Source organism: Grampus griseus (assembly GCF_964374135.1).
Source record: "Grampus griseus genome assembly, chromosome: 9".
In the NCBI taxonomy this organism is placed as follows: domain Eukaryota; kingdom Metazoa; phylum Chordata; class Mammalia; order Artiodactyla; family Delphinidae; genus Grampus; species Grampus griseus.
In genome coordinates this window covers 13,269,706-13,290,580 of record NC_139003.1, presented here as the reverse complement: position 1 = coordinate 13,290,580, position 20,875 = coordinate 13,269,706, and the positions used below count along the sequence as shown (strand labels likewise).

At 37.0% G+C, this 20,875-nt stretch overlaps 1 protein-coding gene across 3 annotated transcripts in view; it reads right to left on the bottom strand.

The window, feature by feature from the left end:
* Nucleotides 1–8,941: 8,941 nt before the first annotated feature.
* Nucleotides 8,942–20,875, bottom strand: part of BRAF (B-Raf proto-oncogene, serine/threonine kinase) — a gene marked incomplete at its 5' end in the record, with an annotated part of 156,164 nt that continues 144,230 nt past the window's right edge. For 2 of the 3 annotated variants that reach the window (XM_082661770.1, XM_082661769.1), the window contains 2 exons: nt 11,736–11,783; nt 17,713–17,866. In XM_082661770.1, coding sequence (XP_082517896.1) covers nt 11,761–11,783; nt 17,713–17,866 — 177 coding nt within the window. In that variant the 3' untranslated portion in view covers nt 11,736–11,760. Of the gene's footprint in view, nt 9,600–11,735; nt 11,784–17,712; nt 17,867–20,875 lie in introns of those variants that run through there. The other variant, XM_082661771.1, reaches the window with a different exon arrangement.

The following is a 20,875-nucleotide window of genomic DNA, read 5'->3' as shown; positions in this document are numbered from 1 at the left end:
CTGAGTTATGGATATTTCTGGTAATGACAACCACCCTTTATGGATTATTTCCTGTGCTCCCAACTGCTGTGCTAACTGGTTATAGCCCTTTTGGTAGGTCTTCTTGGGTACCCCATGGTGTCGATAGATAAGCCTTAGTGCCATTCATCAGTGAGGACATCGAGGTTCAAGGAAATGAAGTAACTTGCTTAGGGTCACACACTGATGAGTGATGACATTAGGTCTGACCCCACGCTTAACTACAGTGCCATACTGCCTACCTCCTTAGCTGATGTCTTAGTCGTATGTACACTGACAGTTTATGTGAAACTCTTGCCATTTCTCTACTGCTAGTGTACTCTTGCCCAAGTATACAGAGGTTAGAAGTCGGTGTGGTCCATCTGTTGTGTTTATGTATCTCTTGTGGGCTGGGCATTGTGTTGAGTCACCATTTGTGGAACTCTTAAGACACACGTCTAACTAGGAATTCTTAGGGACCAGAGGAATGTGAGATAAGGGTGAAATAGGATGATGTAGTTTTTCAAAAATTTGTTTCAAAAGTATTTTTCAGCCTTCTGTAGCATCACAATTCTGAGAGGAGGTAGGACAGAATTTTCTTCTATCTACAGATAAAAATATGCAGTAGAGGGGCTTCCCTGGTGGCGCAGTGGTTGAGAGTCCGCCTGCCGATGCAGGGGACACGGGTTCGTGCCCCGGTCCGGGAAGATCCTACATGCCACGGAGCGGCTGGGCCCGTGAGCCATGGCCACTGAGCCTGCGCATCCGGAGCCTGTGCTCTGCAACGGGAGAGGCCACAACAGTGAGAGGCCCGTGTACCGCAAAAAAAAAAAATGCAGTAGAGTGGCTTAATGACTTGCCCAGAAGCATAACTATTCATATTTTTAATTTAGGTTTTTGACCACCTAGGTGTTGGGAATACCATGCTAAACAAGACAGATGAGAACGTAGATTTTAGGAAGGGCAGACAAGTAGATAAGTGAGATTTACTAATTGCTGTGAAGGAAATAACATTGGGTGCCAGAGATGGTTGATGCTGATCTTTTTGGTGGGCGGGGAAGACATCTGAGCTGAAACCTGAACAAGTAGCAGGAACCAGTTGTGCGGGGTCTGAAGGAAGAGTGCCTCAGGGACAAGGAATAGCGAGAACCAAGGTCTAGGGAGGGACCAAGGTCACCATGTTTAAGGGACAGAAAGTCCAGTGGGGTTCCAGCAGGGGAGGAGAGGGTGGGACTAGATGAGATAATAGGTCATGGTTGCAGGTTTAGATTTTATGTTAAATGCAGTGAGAAAGCTTCTGACAGGCTCTAGCCAGGGGGTGGTCCAATTCGAGTTCCTAGTTCTTAGGTTTTTCACATCCCCCCTTTGGTTCTCCCTAGGTGTTAGAGTGGGCATAATGGCAACAAAAGCTAAGTGGAACAGTTTCACCCTCCCCGCTGCCAGCTCCAGCAGTCCTGAGCCTGTTGCACAGGGTGTCTGAGGCTCTCCTTGGTTTTGTGTTTACTCACCTGTGTAGGAGTGTGCTGTCTCACCTGATAAATATTTATGGTCTTTAAAAGACCGTTAGATCTCTGTGTACTTTTTAGGTTTCATTTATTTGTTGTTCTCCACTGCCGCCACCCCCGCCCCGATGGATGAAAGTTGTTTCGGGAAGGAATACAATCTGCAACAGTGAACTCAAGTAGGATAATCCCATTAGCTTTTTTCCTTAGAAATCAATCAGAGTTGCTTGACTTGAATTAAAAAATAACTTTAAAACTAGCAGTCTTCTAAAGTTGGCCAGTGTGGCCTCCACATGCTGGATCCTCTTTTCCATACCTGGGCTGTGAAATCAGTTTGCACTGATGCAGAAATTGTCCCAGCCCAAGGAATAGGCCTCCACCCTCCTCATATTCTTTCCATTTTATAGATGAGTAAGTTGAGCTGTAGATAGGTAACTTGCCCAAGCTACAAGTTAAGAGAACTGAGGTTCAAATCCTGGTTGTCTGGCTGTAGGTCTGAGTGAGGTAGATGGTGTAAAGCTTTTTGATCATGACCTACCTACTCTAAGAAATAATTTTACATTGTGACCTAGTGTGTGGGTGTATGTATACATACGTACGTAAATAATACAAAAGTTTTATGAAAACTTATGTTACATTTTCTTTTATATTCTATTCTACATTTTAAAAAATGGTTGAGACTGATTTTACTACCCACTAATGGGTTTCAACCTGCAGTTTGAAAAACTGGCACAGTGCTTGAGGAACTCAGGCTCTGGAGCCAAACTTGCTTGGTCTGACTCATAGTTCTACCATTTATTTACTTGCTGTGAGTTTGGGCAGACTACTTATTTGAACTGTGCCTCAATATCCTCATTTGTAAAATGGATTAAATAGATTAAATGAGTTAGCACATAAAGCCCTCAGAACTACATCTGGCATGAAGGAATGGAAGCAACTATTATTTCTAGACCATTGGGTCTAAGCTAAGTTTATAGTGACCCTTGAATCCTGGTTTGATTTTTATAGAAAAGCCTCCATATGGAGATAAACTGTAAACATTATTTCAGCAGATGCAGTACCACCCTTCTCCTCTGCCTAAAGCAAGACAGACATTTAGGATGACCTTTTCTTCCTTCCTATTGAGTTGCTAAAAGTACATTCTAAGTCAGTTTTAGTGTGTAGCCTGGTAGATGGACAGATGTACCTTCATAAATGGAAAGGTAGGCAGTGAAAGAATTATTGATGGCAACAGAATATTAAGTGTCAAATTTTAACACACAAATTTGTAAGTTTACTAAGTTTCCTATGGAACTTGAGTGTAAATACCACAATTGATTACCTAATAAAGTTATGAGACCAGGGAGGTACTGTGTAAGGAACACCTGTTGTGCATGTTCTGGGAAGGTACAGAAGTCATCTTGGTTCCACTTGCTTCTAGAACTATTCTGTAGAAGAGGCTGACCTGGGTACCTTTTGCCACCAATCTCATCAGGAGCTTCAGCAGGACATCAGTGTACAGTGGAGGAAACAGGAGCTGCCTGAGCTGGTAATGACCTGCCTGAGCAACTGGGCCTTTACCTTTTATCACCTGCATGAGCAGTGGGCTTGCTTGCCTGGAGAAGACAGAAGGAACAAGTGGAATACACCTGGCACAATATCCATTTCTAGCTACAAACTCAATGTCACTCAATTTCACTATAACCATCATCACAACCACAACAAAATTTTATACATACAGTATATATAAAATGCATAGTAGTGATCTTGGAAACAAAAGTCATGACTGAGTCCTGGCTACGTGAGCCTAGGGAAGTCATCCCTGGGGGGATTCATATTCAGTAGCTGATGAGGGGACCATGAAATCTTTAAGGCTGAACCATATAAACTTTTTTTTGGCCGTGCCTCGCAGCTTGTGGGATCTTAGTTCCCCAACCAGGGATTGAACCTGGGCCCCCTGCAGTGGAAGTGCAAAGTCCTAACCACTGGACTGCCAGGGAAGTCCCTAAACCATGTAATCTTTAAGAACTCTTTTGGCTCTAACATTTTACGAATCTAGGAGAACTACACAGCCCAGACAGTAGGCCCAATTACTACAGCCCCTGATAAAATTTCAGAAGAGCTAGTATGGTAGGGTTCTTTATAATAGAATTTTATCACAATAATTAAAAGTTTCATAATTCTGGACTAAATTTTAAGGAAAACTTATAGAATAATGCATTAAGAAATGAATCCACAATTACCCTACTGTAATCATGTATGAAGGTTATTTAAAAATGAGTTTCTGTAATTATTACAGAATTACATTTTTCAGATGAGAAAACTGCAGTTCAGAGAAAATACTTGTCTCAACAGCATTTTATGATTTGCTGGAGAGGCATGAAGACCAGAAACCAGATTCCTCAAATATGTACCATCTTGAAGACTTTTCTGTTTATATTTTTCTCAGACATAGGGTTTCCAGGTAAAGTCTTAAAATTGTTTACCTCTCCTCTGGAAACTGCCTGGTAATATGACATAGCCTTGATGATATTCTAGGTGTCTTTCAAGCTTTATGAAATCAAATGCATAAAATCAACTCATGGGGGAAGGTAGCCAGCATTAAAAAAAAAAAAAAAGTGTAAAACAGGAGTGCATAGTTTCAAATATATGTATTTGTGTGTACTGTCTGTGTTCCTATAGAAAATGTATTACTGGAAGTTGTGTCAAAAAAGTTTGAAAGATACCAAAGTTCAGAAAATGGAACTTCTACAGACTACTACTTAAACGACTCTATTACAGCACACACTTCATTTGAGCCACTGGAGGGGAACAGTCAGATCACAGCATCATAAAATGCTTGAGAATAATCACCAACACCAGATAAAAAACTCTACTACAAAAGTGTAGCCGGTGCAATGTACTAGGTATTCATCTTGACAATTTACTTTTAAAATATTTCTCATAAATACCTCTGCCCACCAAGCGGTAACTGGAAACAATGTACACTTCTTAGTTCCTCCACTGCCTGATAGAACTGACCGTCAAAAGCCCTACTTCCATTATTGAATGTGACAGTGCTAGAAAAATGATCTTGATAAAGACTTCTCCATGCAGTCAATCTTTATTATAGCAGTATTCGCATATTCACATCAAGTACATAGAACTTTTTTGCCTTTTATATAGTACAGAGTTTTTAAATAACTTTACACAGAAATAAATTTCTTCAATCTGAATTTCAGCTATCTTTTTTTTAATTCTCCATGCTTTCTATCCAAACTGAACAATATTTTCCATTGTACAAATTTACATGAGAAAAACTCCAAAATACAAGTGAAAGGACCTGAGCAGGAAAGAGAACCCAAAGTATCAAGAAGCGGGGATGGGGAAGAATTGAAAAAAAAAAAATTCAAGCAAACACTGAGGATTAAGGGACAAGAGGGAAACATCATCCGTTTGACTGAAAATAAATGTCTTTTTTTATGAATTGAAAAATAAGCTTTAAAAATAGTTACTCCTTTGTAATTTTCGCAAAGCAGGTATAGAGAGGTCTGTGGACAATTAAAAAGTCCCCATCTTTTCACTGGGCACACCCCAGACTCCATGAGAACCTTTTCAATGCTTGAGCGGAACTGAAGTGAACTAAACCCAAACCTCTGGCAGCAAGAGAGGAGAGGAATGTGAATGTGAATCGCCATAAGGTTTGGAGTAAACCAGGGGCCATTAACTCACTGCAGTTAAAACATGAAGGATTTCCCTTTCCCCTCTCTTACAGAAGAATTGTCCTCAAACCGAGAAATAAGTGAAAGGCGGGGGGTGGGGGTGGGGCGCGGATTTCCTTTTTCTTGGTCCAAACCAAAGAGCAATCATAACTACTAAATAGAATTCAAAGGGACATATGTTAAACAGTTAATTTCAATCTCCTCATAGTTGTACACTCATATTTTAGAAGAAACAGCAACTGCTGAGTGAGGAAAGGGTCAGAGTGCACAACAAATGAATGAGCTATGTCACTGTGATAGAGTCCTTCAAATCAGGCGATATGAAGGCCAAGCCGAGACTATAACCTGTGGCATGGCCAAAGGAAACACACAGGACCCAACAAAGGCGTTTTCAAACGAAGGAGGGAAAATTTACAGCATACACACACATACACACCCCTGGATGTAAACTAACATAACATGAAGATAAATAAGACATAAAGGTTAGCCATTTATGTTGGTAATTAACATGAATAAAAAGGCATTATATGTTTACATAGCTGGTTTTAATCAGCTACAGAAACACAGGCAAATGTATTAGGAAGGAATGATTTTTAAAAAAACCCGTTCACAGCTTAGAATAAAAAGCACACTTATTGCACTCTTAACATTTTATTTCAGGTAATTATAGTTTATTTCCCACCCTCACATCAATTCTTCCCTACCCCTAGACTTACTCCCATACCCTCCCCCCTCCCATTTTGGTCCATTTTGTCTACACCTGTGCCTAGACTGTGAGCTTTGTTGCTTATGCTAGTCTGACGTTTCCTCTTATGTAACACATACTCCACCAAAACACAAGTGGGTTAAAAAAAGCTTAACACACAAATGTAACACAATAATTCTCAAAACAAAACCAACTTACTAAGCAACTTACTCATAAGCCCTATCTCCACTCCTGTAAACAGAACACTTCCTCTGCTCCACCTCTTCAGTGAATTTCATGCCCAATTCCCTACATAGATTCTGTGATGAGAACCAGCCACTCGCGGGTGCTGGACAATGTGCTCAGCCTGCCAGGAAAAGCAGATGGTTTGCACAAATCTTTTTTTTTTATGCTAACATGAATAAACATATTTTAGTTCTTTGTTTTCAAAGAGTACTTCAACCTACAGAATTCTTAAGAAAAAAAAGCATCACAAAAAAACCCAGATACACTCACTGGCTGTGTCCTCATGCACAACTGGTTATATCATTGTAATTAGTCAAAACTGCTAAATAAAATTAAACATTTTAATGAAACTGATTTAGTAATAAGACTAAGTTAACAGTTGGGTAAAGGGGGTCAAAATGTTAAAAAAAAGTATTACAAGAACAACAGCTGAAATTGTGGATACTGAAATAAATGATACACTCAATCAATTTTTTGAGGTAGAGACTAACCACCCCTAAGCGTTCTAAAATAAACCACTGTTACCTTAATTTAAGATTTTAGGACTTAGTTTCTGTCCTCTTCTACATTAAAAACACCTGATAGAAACTGTTAATTGCCACAACTGGCAAAATTTAGGACTGAAATTCAATTTAAATGTTTTCCCAAACAGAAGTGAAGATTGATTATCTTCAAACAACAAAACAAAGCTTACTCTCTAGTGTACTAATAAAACAAAAATCTTACCAGTATTTTCAATTTACCAGAGCTAGCAACATGGAATATGAGTACACTGGCCACTTCACTCTCCTCTGGGGGCCAATATACAATCAGGCAGAGATGCTACTGCACCTATGGGCATTAGTAATACTCCTTAGTGAAACGTCTAGAGAACTTGCTGAAGCCTTTCTTGGGGGTGGCAAGGAATCAAGATACTAGAAGCACACCATGGAGTGTGTCCAGTTCACACCCGCCAGCCTTATGTCCCCTCATAGAGGAGCCCTTGGAGATTCCACCTGGCCCCCAGAGCATTAGCAAGACAGTCCCACTTAATTTGCAAACAAATCCTGAGAGGCAAGTTTATATTTCAAACTCTGGAAAATCAGTGTCTAGGTTGGCAGCAGTACTATGGGAACTGAGAAAATCAAATTCTGTCCTATATGTTAATTTCATCCTTCTCACTAGTTAATACATATGACTGCTGCCCAGCATATAGTAACTTCAACCCTAAACTACAGCAATTTCTTAAAATGTCTGTCAAACATTCCTGTTATATAAAAGTTCCATGCTTTGAAGAACCTATGGGAGTAGAAAAAGTTTCTCTAGAAATGTCACTGAATTATGATTTCAACCTATTTGCTCTATGTGATAAATATATCTGACTATACTAGGGATTATGTGCTTTAAAAAAATAATTTTGTTCACTGAAAATTTACCTGTGTGTTTTCTCATTTTTTTAAACATGATTTTGGCTATAAACTCTTTAGTGCATTTATCTTTGCAGTCTAAATTGCACGCTAAAAAATATTAACACAGCTGAGTTAGACCAGGGTGGCTGCTCTCTTCACAAATCACTGATTTCTGCTAAAATTTTAGCTTTTTTATTGCATCATGAAGGCACAGGAAGATCATTTGGCAAATTGTCAAGGTATTTTTCTAGAGCCTTACCTACACCATTTCAATGTATGACCTGTAAGCTATTTGCTGTTTATACTCACAGTAAACTTTCCATGTCTGGCTATGGTTTTTTTGTTTGTTTTGCTTTTTACTAGTCTAATGGTTGAAATCGCTATTCTCAAAGTGCTGATTTTCTAGCACAAAGAATGCCAATTTGGACAAAGAAGAGAAACTTGCAAAATGGGTCATCATTCTACCCTCTTAACTGGGCAGTCTCTCTACAGGAGCATCTGTGCATGTGATGAAGCTGCGGCTAACTCATTATGAAGATGTACTGTCTTGCTAAGACTACCAAAAATTAAAATTATATCACTGTTAGTGAAGTGTTACCATTAACTATTTAATTTCATGCAACCGATATAAGGTTAAAAATTCTGAAACGTACCCCTAAAGAGATTCTGGCATCACTTTCAACAACATTCAGATACTCTGAGCTACATTTGTCAGTATTACTGCTTAAATGTATAATGCCCTTTAGGACAAAATGAGAAGGCTCAAATACAAGTACACATAAAAGTTAAAATCTTAAATCATCTTCATGTTCTAGAGCTCCTGACTTTTCATATTTTAAAATAAATAACTATTCATTACCTCATTCTGAGGAGGTAGTTTTAGAAGAGGTCACCTGAACCCTGCAATGTGTTTCAAAGTAAAGCTAAATGAGGTGTGCACAAGGCTGGAGAGGTGAATGTACGGGAGGGGCAGGTGAGATCTGAGGAGGGGTGTGCAGCAGTTCCAAAATTGCCTGATGAGTAAAAGATAACATTGTGTGATAAAGAGCTGTGACCGCACCAAACAAGAATCTAGGAAATATTTACAAAGTTTCAGGTTGACAGTGTTGAAGTCTTGGATCTTTATTACTAAGTAACTGCTCTTTCTTTTCCAACACTGACATAAATATAACACGTATACTAAAGTATATGGGATTTTATCTTCTAGCTTGCCTTAGCATGTCCTACCAGATCGCAAACACAACCAGGGATTGGATGTTAAGGAACCAGAGTTTGACAGCGAGACAGAATCTTCTTTTAAGAGTGCACTTAAGTACAAATGATTACAGTGGATTTTCTATTCACAAAATCCCTTTTATAAATTACTTTTTGGTCAATATTATTTCAGTGGTAAAAGTTTAGACCCTAGACTAGTTTAATGATGAAAAAGTCCATCAGGAATACTACATACTTTAAAACAATCTTTTATGGTTACTCTGAAATTTTTCAGAAGGTGTCACCTCTCCTTATCCAAAATAAAATACACTACAGAAGGCACTGCAGCCGCCTTACAGGAAAGACAGATAAGTGCAGCCTTACAAGCCTGTCAGTAAAGCAGCCACATAATATCGATACAAACTACTCATAAAGTGCACTGCACAACAAACAAGGAGTTCTTCCCTTGTATTTTCTTAGGAGCTCAAGTCTATCTGTAGTCTAAGCATCAAAAAAAGCATGTAAAACTCAGGGGAAATTCCTTTTCCATGCCATTTGTAAACTAGAGAAAAAGTATTTAATGGAGAAAAGGAAGAAAAGGGAAATGCTAAAATTTTATTTTTATTTTTTAAGGGCTCTATACAAATCTCTCAAGAATACCCTGAGCCTGGCTTCTGGGCACAGCTTCATTTAAGAAATGAGATTTTTCAAATGAGATAGCAATGTATTCTAAAAAGAAAGGGAAGAAAACAGTGTTTAATCACCTTGAATTTTGTGTTGAAAACTCCAATGCTAAGTTCCCTCCATAACTAGCTCCTGTGCTGGCTCCTGCCGTGCTCAGGGAGGGAGTCCTGCACTAGAAGCTCCGGCAGGACACGCCTACTGTTCAAGCCCAGCTCTCTCCAATCTAGGAAAAGGTAACACAAGCATGTTCAAAAGCATCTGTGGGGACATATTTAAAAAGAAAAATAAACAATGCTTTTAAAAGAGAGGCAGCATTATGCACAAAAGATGCTCTTCAAATCAGCACAAATCATTTTCATTCTTGCAATTTCTCAATTTTGTAAGATACTGCTCTGCTCACGAAAGACTAAAGAACACACTGCTTTTCAAACTCGTTAATAACTTGAGGATTATTTCCCATTTTACTGGGACAATCTTTTACAAGTCCATGGAATTTTCAACAGGCCTTCCTCTGAATATAGGTAACGTAGCAAGAAATCATCTAATGACAGTAAGCTTTAATAGGCTGAAAAATAGCGGGGCAATTTACAATTTGAAAACTTTAAATAATTTCTAATTCCCTGATTTATTTTATAGGTCCTGTCTAATTTCTTTCAGGTCCTTCACTACATAGCTTGGTTGGGCTAGGTACGTTTGATTTACATTCCTAAATCTTGATAAGAGTCCAGATTCATGATAAGGGGGGTATTTGCCATTAATACATCCAGAGTCACTTTCTTTGCTACTACTGTGATTTATACCACACTTCAGTAAAGGTCAAGGGAAGTTATGACTAGGTTATATTCCCCATTTATAAAGATAAGGAACAAGTTCTTAATACCACAGCAGTTCTTTTTATAAAAACAACTGATGTCAGGCTTTTCACATCCTCCCTCAGTCCCAATACACCTAAAATTGCTCTATTCTCTGCCTGGGGGACTCGGCTGCCAAAGTTAACCAACCTTTTGAAGACCAGGCTTGGGAAAAAAGGAAGGAGGAGAATGAATGGAGACACCACCATTTTTATTTGAGGTTGCATATGCTAGATCAAAGACTAGAAAGAAAATGTAGGATGTAGTGCAGGAGTTAGTTGGAAGAAACAATGAGATATTAGTAAAGATGTTAGTGTGGATCCAGCAAGTACCATTAATTTAAAAATTATAAATATTTGTCATTATGCTAAGACTCCCCATATATTTAGGTAGAGAAAAGGATACTGATCTTTCTTTAAAAGTTGTTTATATAACAAAAATACAATTTTCCAGGATATATAATTCTAGTGGGAAGTATTATTTTATTCCAATTCAATTAAATCTGAAAATTATTGTTTTTAATAAAAATATAATAGAAGAAATTCAGAAATTAAAACTTGTACCTTACATTTAAATTATATAAATGTCTCACATTCAAAACTGTTATCAAGCAGTTTTGTAGGCTTTTAATTAGATACAGGCATTTTGTGCCCTGGACAAAGTAGCCACATAAGTAATTGGTGACTGAAAGAGCTTAGGAGGAAGATATCAATTGTATTTTCCTGAGAACTTGCTACATCGTGGAGAAAAAAAATCCCCAAACACTCGTCTTCATTGCTGGACCCAATGGGAAAAGAAGGCAATGTGCGCCAGAGCTTCCAGTCTGCCCGCCAGGCAGAGCCTGAGTGAGCGAGGAAACAAAGGCCAGAGACCCAGCAGGTCAGGAAAAAGATGCAGCATTCCCTTTTCCTCTACACCAAAACCTACCTCCTCATCTCTCACCCTCCATTTAAATAAAATAGCTTCATTTTGGTAAAAATTTATCAAGGACTGAACATGCACCATACAGGAAGGGCATGCTGCATTTTTGTTCCATCCCTCAGAAATTAACCAGTGGTGGCTAGGGGAAAGAGCTCCACAACAAAATCCCAGAACAGGAAAGAGAACGAGGCTTGGTGATTGCAACTGCCCCATCAGATGATCAGCCACATATTGATCTGGTGGTTAGAAGGGCAAAGTTGACTGGCAGACTTTCCAGAGCAAATCTCCCAAGCTGTAGCAGCAGTTTCTTTCCATCATGCCTGACCATCAAAAGGTCAGAACTCAGGGTCTCCTCTTTCTTCCTGGGAGTGGGCAGACTTGTATGCACGTGGTATTTGTGTTGAAGAAGAAACACTGGCAGCAGAGAATTCTAGTTCCTAAAACATTCTTCCCTCTTTTGTTGGATGGGAAATTCCATTCTGTTCCACACCAGCTTATGCATTGAAAATTTTTATCTTTAAAAAGAGTTAAGGAACAGAACTGTGTTTTGATGTTAACAAATTGTACGAACACAAGACTTAAATAAGAGTAGATGCTGTCATGATGGTGTGGCTACTTGAAGGCTGCAAATTCTCCTGTAGAGGGAGGACAAGAGCTAATTTTAAAAAAGTTATCTCAAATAACCTAGAGACACAGAAAAGCCTCATGGAAACCTCACTGAAAGGTGACTAGCTATATGTTACAAATCTAGCAACGACATCACTAATTTAAAAGTAAAAAAGGCTGTAACCATGAAAGACGACAACTTATATAGGATATTAAGTCTGTAGATAATTTCCCAGTTGGGTTTTACATGCTATGATTCTAATCAAGCTGAAACAGTTCCAATGAACAAAACTTCTCAGTAACTGACGGTAAAACAGTAAGGCTGATTTGTAGAACACTTCCCACCTAAATTATCAACTCATTTTCATTATTATAATGCCACTATTAGGAAGGAAGAAGCAGGAATTATTCTCATTTTGTAAAAGATAAAATTCACACGTCAAATGATCTGTCCACATCACACATTTGAACGAAGGAAAGGAAGTTCAGACCTCTCCCATTTGTAGTTCATTTCACCTTTTAAACTACCAAAAAATTACTTATAGGCACATGTCAATGAACATTATTCTCAGCATAAAAATGTTTTTAACCACAAAGACCCTCTGAGGTACTGCACTCTTTTGCTTACTGAATTTGGGGGCTTCATGCCTTATTTTTCACCTACTATTTTGTCCACAGCTTCTACTTCAAACTAGGGTTCCTCTTATTAAGTACACCACAGTTAATTTCTGGGGGTTGGTTGATAACTGACAGCTATCAGAATTTAGTGAGCCTTAACATCATTTTTCTGTAACATAGCTTCTGATGAGGATCCAAGCAATCATTTATATGAATACACTGTTTAATCGAGGAATAATCTATGTTTTCTGATTGCTGTTCGATTTCAACTGGTGTACCAGAGAACACTGGCATGTTCCAACAAACAATGGATTGCTAACGACTGGCTGACTGAACCCTCAGATTGTATGCTGATAATATTAGCAACTACTCGAGTGTCTATTATAGTATACCAGATGCCTCACTCAACACTATACACATTTGCATCTGATCCTCATAATAACTCTATGAAGCAGGTACTATTACTTCTCTTTAATTTATAGAGGAGCAAGCTGGGATTTTAAGTAACTTGCCAGAAATCTCACAGCCAGAAAATGGCAGAGTTGGAATGTAAAGCCAGGTGCTGACTCCAAAGTCCAAGGTCTTAACAATTAACAGACCCCCTAAATGATTTTCAATAATTAATAATTTGCTTTCCTGTTCTGAATACAACTACTAATTGGACTGCAGACAGCGATACTATCTCTTTCCATCTAAGGATTCCTTTCAACAATTAACCAAGGTATTTTGAGTCAAAAGATCAAGGAAGGGTAAAACATTTATTACCCTTCATATTTAAAGTTAAAAGAACTGGGGAAATTGGCACTGATTGGAAGAAAAAAAAGTCAAATTACTAAGACCCTGGAGAGTAAAACATTTAGAGCATAATCATAGGAGGCTATTATGTTAACAGAGACTCTAGAAATACATAAACATCCTTATTATCTTTGCTTATGGTTTTATGGTTGCTATTTTTTCAGAAGTATTTTAATACATTTCTTAAAAGCAATTTTCAACAGTTTTTATGAGTAGTCACTGTATCTAACAGAACCTAAAACTCCTTAAAGGAAGCCAATGTGAAAACAGGATTTGCTTAACAGAAATCTTTACAAAAAATGGCTAGAATTCATCTATTAAGTGAGAAAATATCAGAAAATGATAAACTCTAAGCCCAAATCTTATATACCATGTTAAAAATAACTTAAAAAAATCTTCAGATGTTTCCTACTCATTATTACAATTAGACACTCCATTTCATTTAACAGTGTTCTCTACAAACTTAAATATTAGCCTTAAAAATACAAACACACAAAACAACCCCCCAAAGCACAAAATCTTGCCAACAAACTCCAAATCAAATACCAATAAAGCAAACACTAAAGATCTCGCTACCAGAGTCTACTGCTTCTAATGGAATGTGGTTCTTTTCATAATCAGACTTCAGGTCCAGGGGGGTAAAAAAAAGACAAAAAGGACTCATAGTTTAGAGAGCAATAAAATAAAACTCCTTCTACATATGTCCCTGAAATCACAGAAAATTTAAGGAAAAGACAGGGTAACAGGAGATGGATCTGCTATTGGAAAAAAAAAATTTTTTTTTCTTGCTTATTCCTCCTTGCATATCAGGAAATCTCTACTATCCCAACTCCTACCCTATTTTATTTGAGGTAAGAGCCAACTCTGCTTGTGTGAAGTTGTTTGAAGTGAAACATCTAGATATTCTGACTTTAAAATAATTTAATTATTAACCAAAAAATCAAGCAGAGGCCAAAATGAAACTTTTTAAATAACCTCCTTTTTGGCTGAGAATAACCTAAGCTCTATTTTCCATTTGACTTTATTAAGGAATGGGGCAAAGAACACTTGGGAAGATCCCAAGATTTCAGACACCTCCAATATCATGCTTTGTTAATTTGAAAGCTAAGGACTTGATTAACTAGTTTTAAGATATTACTAATCACCCTTAATTCTAGAATTAAATGTATTTCAGTGGCTGTTACACATATAATTTGATAAAGAATTCCTTAAAGATTAAATATGCTGTGAAAAATCTAACACGTTATTTTGTACGTAAATAAATCCCTGTCTTAGATGTAGGGGGGCAGTCATTTGAAACTAGAATAAGTCCCATTCTTTTTTTGTGGTGACCTTTCAGGCAGTTTCTAAAGGATGAGGAACATTCTGCCAGAGACACACTGGACTTCTTAAAATTCTTAGAGAAATGATCACAGGAGAGATGAAATATTTAGTAAAAGAAAAAGTACCATAGAAATGTTCAGTAATTCTCAAATAAGACTATAACTGACAAAACGTTTTAGTCATGAAATACTCTTTTCATAACACTTAAAAAAAAAAGGCAGATCATTTCCTTAAATTGAGTGTGATCTACTTGAGAGAAAGGCCATTTAATAAGCAAGTGTGTTAAATAGTCACTATTTTAAAGAGAACGACTTTAACTACTGGTTTAGTATTTAAATGGTTGGTACAATCCTGTAATATCCGAAAACAAACAAACCTGAAGTATTTGAGTTAAATGCTGTGATCCCTAAACTACTTAAAACCAAGAAGACAAACCTCATTCCTCATCACTGACTGGTAAAACTTTTAAAATGTAAAACAAATTTTATAAAATGGCTGCCTTCTGAAGAAGGATATCAACTTTAATGAAAAGATCTGAGGCTTCAGGTTTTAGGAAAGAAGCCGTCAGCTGCAAGATAATGAATGTCCTTCTGTTTCAATTCCTTAGTCAAAAAGATTAACTCTACGCATGGTTAGGAAAATAATGTTTTTCTTATTAGGAGAATACATCTAAAACTCAGTATCAAACAGACAAACAGCAACCACAGAAAGGGAAACTACCATGTATCATTCTAATGCTTTCTACTTCTCCAGATCCATGTTATTTATATATTTCACCTGCTCTATTTTTAATGTTCTCCCAATAACATTTCCAGTGGGCCCAATTTGGAAAGAAGAGAATTACTATGCAGTCCTTTGAAGGCATGTTCAAATGTCAATGGGATGGTATTATGCAGTGGTCCCCAACCTTTTTGGCACCAGGGACCGGTTTCGTGGAAGACAATTTTTCCACGGACGCGGTCGGGGGAATGGTTTCAGGATGATTCAAGCACATTACATTTATTGTGCACTTTATTTCTATTATTATTACATTGTAATATATAATGAAATAATTATACAATCCACCATAATGCTGACAGGAGGTGGAGCTCAGGTGGTAATGTGAGCGATGGGGAGCGGCTGTAAATACAGACAAAGCTTCGCTCCATTGCCTGCCACTCACCTCCTGCTGTGCGGCCCAGGGATTGGGGACCCCTGGTATAATGAGTTTTCTGAGCAGCTCTAAGAGTTTAGCAAATGCCCTCTGGCAAAGGAGACTGGTAAAGAAAGGAAGGAAAAGTGTCAAATGCAGATGTGGGGAGCTGGGTAGTATTTAGTGTGGGTAGTGTTGGGGGGAAAAAAAGAGAGTGAACAAAGAAAGGAAGATAAAAGTGAAGAAAGTATGCTGAGGAATTATGAAAGAGCTCTGTCAATAAAAAGATCCTTTGACTCTTGTGCCTCAAAATGCCCAAACCTTTGAGCATTCCACAGACCAAGTCAATTTGTAAAAACTTTGTTAGCTACATGCTTGCTATTCAACTTGTGAATAAATAAAACCCAATCTAATCGTTACTAATAATCACATCTTTAGCGTCACTGGAAGATTTAGAAATCACACACTTTTATGTTTCTGAATAAGTCACATTCTTTTATGACTTTCTTATTCTCATTTTTTAAAATACAATGAACGTTCTTTTTCACTACTCTTCCTACATTCAAAGTCATGAATTGATTTCTAAAAACATGAATGGCATTATTTATCTTAAGATACCCAAATGGGGGGGCACAAGGTATGCCAAACTTATCACTGAGTGGTTTCCCTGGATGAAATCTAACTTATTCAAATAAAGAAAATATTTCAAAAATTTATTTGTGATACTTACAAGACTAAATTATCACTAAAGTCCTCCCGATTTTCTTCTTTATTGGCTTCCAAGAAGGATGGCATTTATGCAAATGCCATCTGTGTGCCCCTGAATAACCCTGGAACTGTCAGTTATATTTAATATCATCACAACTCCAAACTGAGTAAATGAAGATGTATTTAAGAGGCTGGCTTTGGTCCCTAGGCTGACTCTGAAGTAGAGACGGTGATTTCTTTGATGACAGCAATGCTGCTTCTTTCACTTTTGATTCCCGGTAAGATTCTGGTTCACAGTAAGAATATACTGACTGCCACATTACAGTTATTTTCTACATAAGAAAGTGTAAGCATTAGAAAGCGCTAAACGTACTATACACACACACACACACACACACACACACCGTGGAATAAAAAAAAAACAATTCATACATTCATAATAAGGAGGACAGAGACACACGGATAAGTCATTGCTAATATGCATCATGAGAGGTGAGTATAACCTAAAATAATAATTTTTAAAAAATCCATTACCTGGTTGTTTGGCAACCACAGTTATCTAAAAGAAGAACAAAACAAACCTACAAGTTCTCACAGAATTCTGTGGAACTTTTTGGAAGGAAGAGGAGGCAATGCATTTGTAAGGAAATTCGACTTCTGCATTGTGTAAGACATCCTTAATATATAAAGAAATATTAACTAAAAATCCAAAGTTAAACCATGTTACTCATGTCAAACATGCCACTCAGCAATATCTCTGGTTACCTGTACCCATAATTTATACTGCTCTAAGGGAATAAAGGACAACTATATTTTCCAAACTGTATTAACAAAAAGAAATAGTTATAAGAAAAAATATTAAGAATAAAAATAAGCTTATTCAATTTTAGTGACTCCTAATTAGACCTGTTCAGTTTACCTTCACTAACACAGCCTAACCTACTGTCAGCTTCCCACCTGCCATCACACACACAGGTGGCAGCGTTGTTCTTGGAGCCCCTAATGGACGCAGGACAGCTAACAGCAAAAGGTGAGTGAGGAAAGTTTAACTGAAGTTTAATAATTAGAATAATCAAGTAAACAAAATAAACTTGGAACGGGAAGTAAAAACTCTGGAAAAGGTACTGTGAATTTTCAGCAATGTCTGAGAACTTCAAAAACCCTTCGATGTTGAAACTCTAATGCTAAGTATGAATTTTAGATTGGCAAAACAATTACATCCAGTCTTTAAAAACATACATGTTCTTTTGTTCACCTTAAAAAAAAAAGAATATCCTATTCAATTTAACAAATATGTAAGCAAACATATGTTCACTTTCCTTTGTCCCTACCGTCCTACACTCTGTCACTCATTTAGCTTGTTAAATGGACAGGAAACGCACCATATCCCCCTGCTTGGATGGGTGTTTTTGGAGAAGCACAAGCATACAGACTAAAATCCTCTGTTTGGAAGCCAGCCCGATTCAAAGAGGGTTCGGATGCACTGCGGTGAATTTTTGGCAATGAGCGGGCCAGCAGCTCAATAGAGGCGAGAATCTAAAAAAAGAAAAAAAGAAAGAATGATGAAAATCTAGGTGGTGTTAATCTTTAAGAGCCCCATCATACTCTACAAGAAAGCATATGAAATCTTATAATACATTGTTTTCACTATTATCTCAAATGCCTGGAAAATAGTAAAGAAACTGATACTTTTCCTTAAAAAGAAGAGAAAATTACCAAACTATTACAGCTTTACTCTCTATAAACTGAATGGGAAAAGTAACCCATAGTTAGCTTTTCTTTACATTTTATAATTTTAGATCATTTGCCAGCCTTGAAACAGTAAATAAAAAAAAATTTAAAATCAATTATATACCTATTTCTCATAGACCACAAGTCCCTTTTGGGAAGAAGATGGAGCATAAATAACGAAAGCACTATATAACTTCATAAACAGAACCATTAGAGCAACTTATTCTTTAAAGAAATTTAGTAATGGGAAATGTCTTACACACACATAATTAAAAACAGGGCCCCAATGACCCAGAATGCCAGCACCACAGGAGTGAGAAGTGACAGATGAATACCCATAAGTGAAAGAAAAGATAGGAAAACTCTACAAGTAGACACCAATGCACAAAATGTAGAAATACAGCACATTTTTAAGGTACAAAGAAACCGGTTATGACTCTTGAAGGCATACAGTATGATAATGCATGAAACATACATATAAGGCTTGGCACAATGCCTGGCATATAGTAAGTACTCAATAAAACTTTAGCAGCCATTATTACTACTACTATGATTATATACTATATAGTAGTATTATACACATTATATACTACTATTATTATTTTTCTCAGCTACCAAAAATTTTTTTGAAGTTAAACTGTCATCTGTAGAGTGATTAGTATAAGAAGGCAAAGAAGCAATGTTACAAAATTTTTAAAATTATAAGCATAACACACAAATAAAAATTCAAATAATACAGGAAAGTATGAATGCTACCTTCCAGGGGTAACCACTGTTAAGGAGTCTATACTTTCTTCTGGACCTTTCCTATGCATAAACATGCACATATGAAAACAGAGCCCATCCCCTCCCTCACCACCATTTAAAGTGGTATCACAGTACACATTTTTCTGCATTGCTTTCTTTTTCCCTCACTGACATCCAAGCCATCTACAGAGAGATACCTTGATCTTTATGTCTTTAATTTTTCCAGTTACAGTTAACAGTCTTTATCCGGATACCTGTGGGGGCAGATTCTGTAGCATATAGCATAGATTTTCAGGAGTGGAATTACCAGAGCAAAAGGTGTATGTATTTTAAGTTTATGGAGTCTACCAAGTCCTTTCAAAAAAGGTCAAACCAATTTACATTCTTACCAACATTCCTTCCTTACTTCCCAACATTGTACCCAATGCTGGATACTATCAATCTCAGAGACAAAATCAAAATGTATTTCACAATTGTGACTTTGCATTTTACTGATTATCACTGATGTTATTATTCCTAACATCCTGTGCTTAAGTTCATTCCGCATTTGTACTTCTTCTGTGAATCACCAGTGCATATTCTTTGTTGATTTTCCTTTGATTACCTTTTACTTATGGATTTGTAGGAGTCCTCTGTATAGCATAAACACTCTTTATTATACATGTTACAATTATTTTTCTCAGTGTTTTCCTTTCAATATTATTTTTACTATATAGAAATTTTAAAATGTTTAATGTAGTCATACCTGCTAACCTTTTCCTTTATAACTTCTGGATTCTGCCTCTTGCTTAGGAGAGCCTTTCCTACCTTAAGGTTATAAAAATGATTTGTTATTTTATAGTTTTGTTTTTTACATATAAACCTTTAGCCATCTGAAATTTATGTTTGTGTATGGTGTGAAGAGACATCCTGTAATGAAAATTTAAAAATAATACTTAAAAGGGGCAGCTTTTAATAATCTGGAATACTCATATATGTATTTCATTTTCTGATACCATGAAAAGAATAAAATATTACTTATATTAAGAAATATGACCATTTTGTCCCTTTTAATACCATTTGAAAAGTGAGCCTAAGGATATAATCTGCATTATTAATGTACATCAACCACGTTTAATAGGAAACCCTAGCACCTGGAATGTGAAAAGAGAACAGGGTGCAGAATCCTGCTCACAAGGTCGTTTACTTTGATGGTCTTAAACCAGTGGTTTTCTGGGTTTAAAAAAACCCAACTCTTCCTCAAAGGAATAGTAACGTAGAATTCCAATATGTAAAACATATAACTACCTATGCAGCCATTCAGCCTCCCCTCCCTGCTCTGGGACAAGCCCCTGAGAGACTTGTTAAAAGCAAAAATTCAATCTTTAATTCTTTAGATAGGGATAAAAGATTCACACATTCCTGTAACACTGACTTCTAAGAAACTGAGCTAGGACTGATAGCATTCACAAAGGACCACATGGTAGCTGAGTTATGGCAGTCAGCACTTCCCACCTGAAAACTGTACTGACTCATTGGGACAGATTTATACAGCGCTATCGTGATTTTTCTAGGCATTATAAAACACGGAATTTATATTACAATATCTACTACAGCTAAACTTTCTAAGACTGTTCAGGTACTTAGTTCCAGTTCATGAGGCTTATGAAAGATTATTAAATTGAGGGCTTTAGCCTTCCAACTTGAAAAGATAAAAAACAATGGAAAGTTTCCAAGAATCAGAGAACGGCAGACAGTACCAACAGTTGCCTTCTCTTTTTGTCCCAGGTAAAAATGCCCCTCAAAAAAACCTAACATTAAAGGGATGCTTGCAACCTGTTTAATTTTACCATCAAGAAGAATAAAAGTAGCAGTGCACAAAGTGTAGTCTGTAGAAAAACTATTTTTATACTAGCACTAAGATATTATTTGCCTTTTTTACTTTCATTATTTTACAAGTGTAAGTGGAGTTTTCAGAGGCTATATAATGTAAGATATTGCAACATAATGAATGCAAAGCAGAGAATCCAGCTATCTTCTTTTTGCAGAGATTTGCGAAAAGTCTAAAACAATGCCACTTTTTTCTAA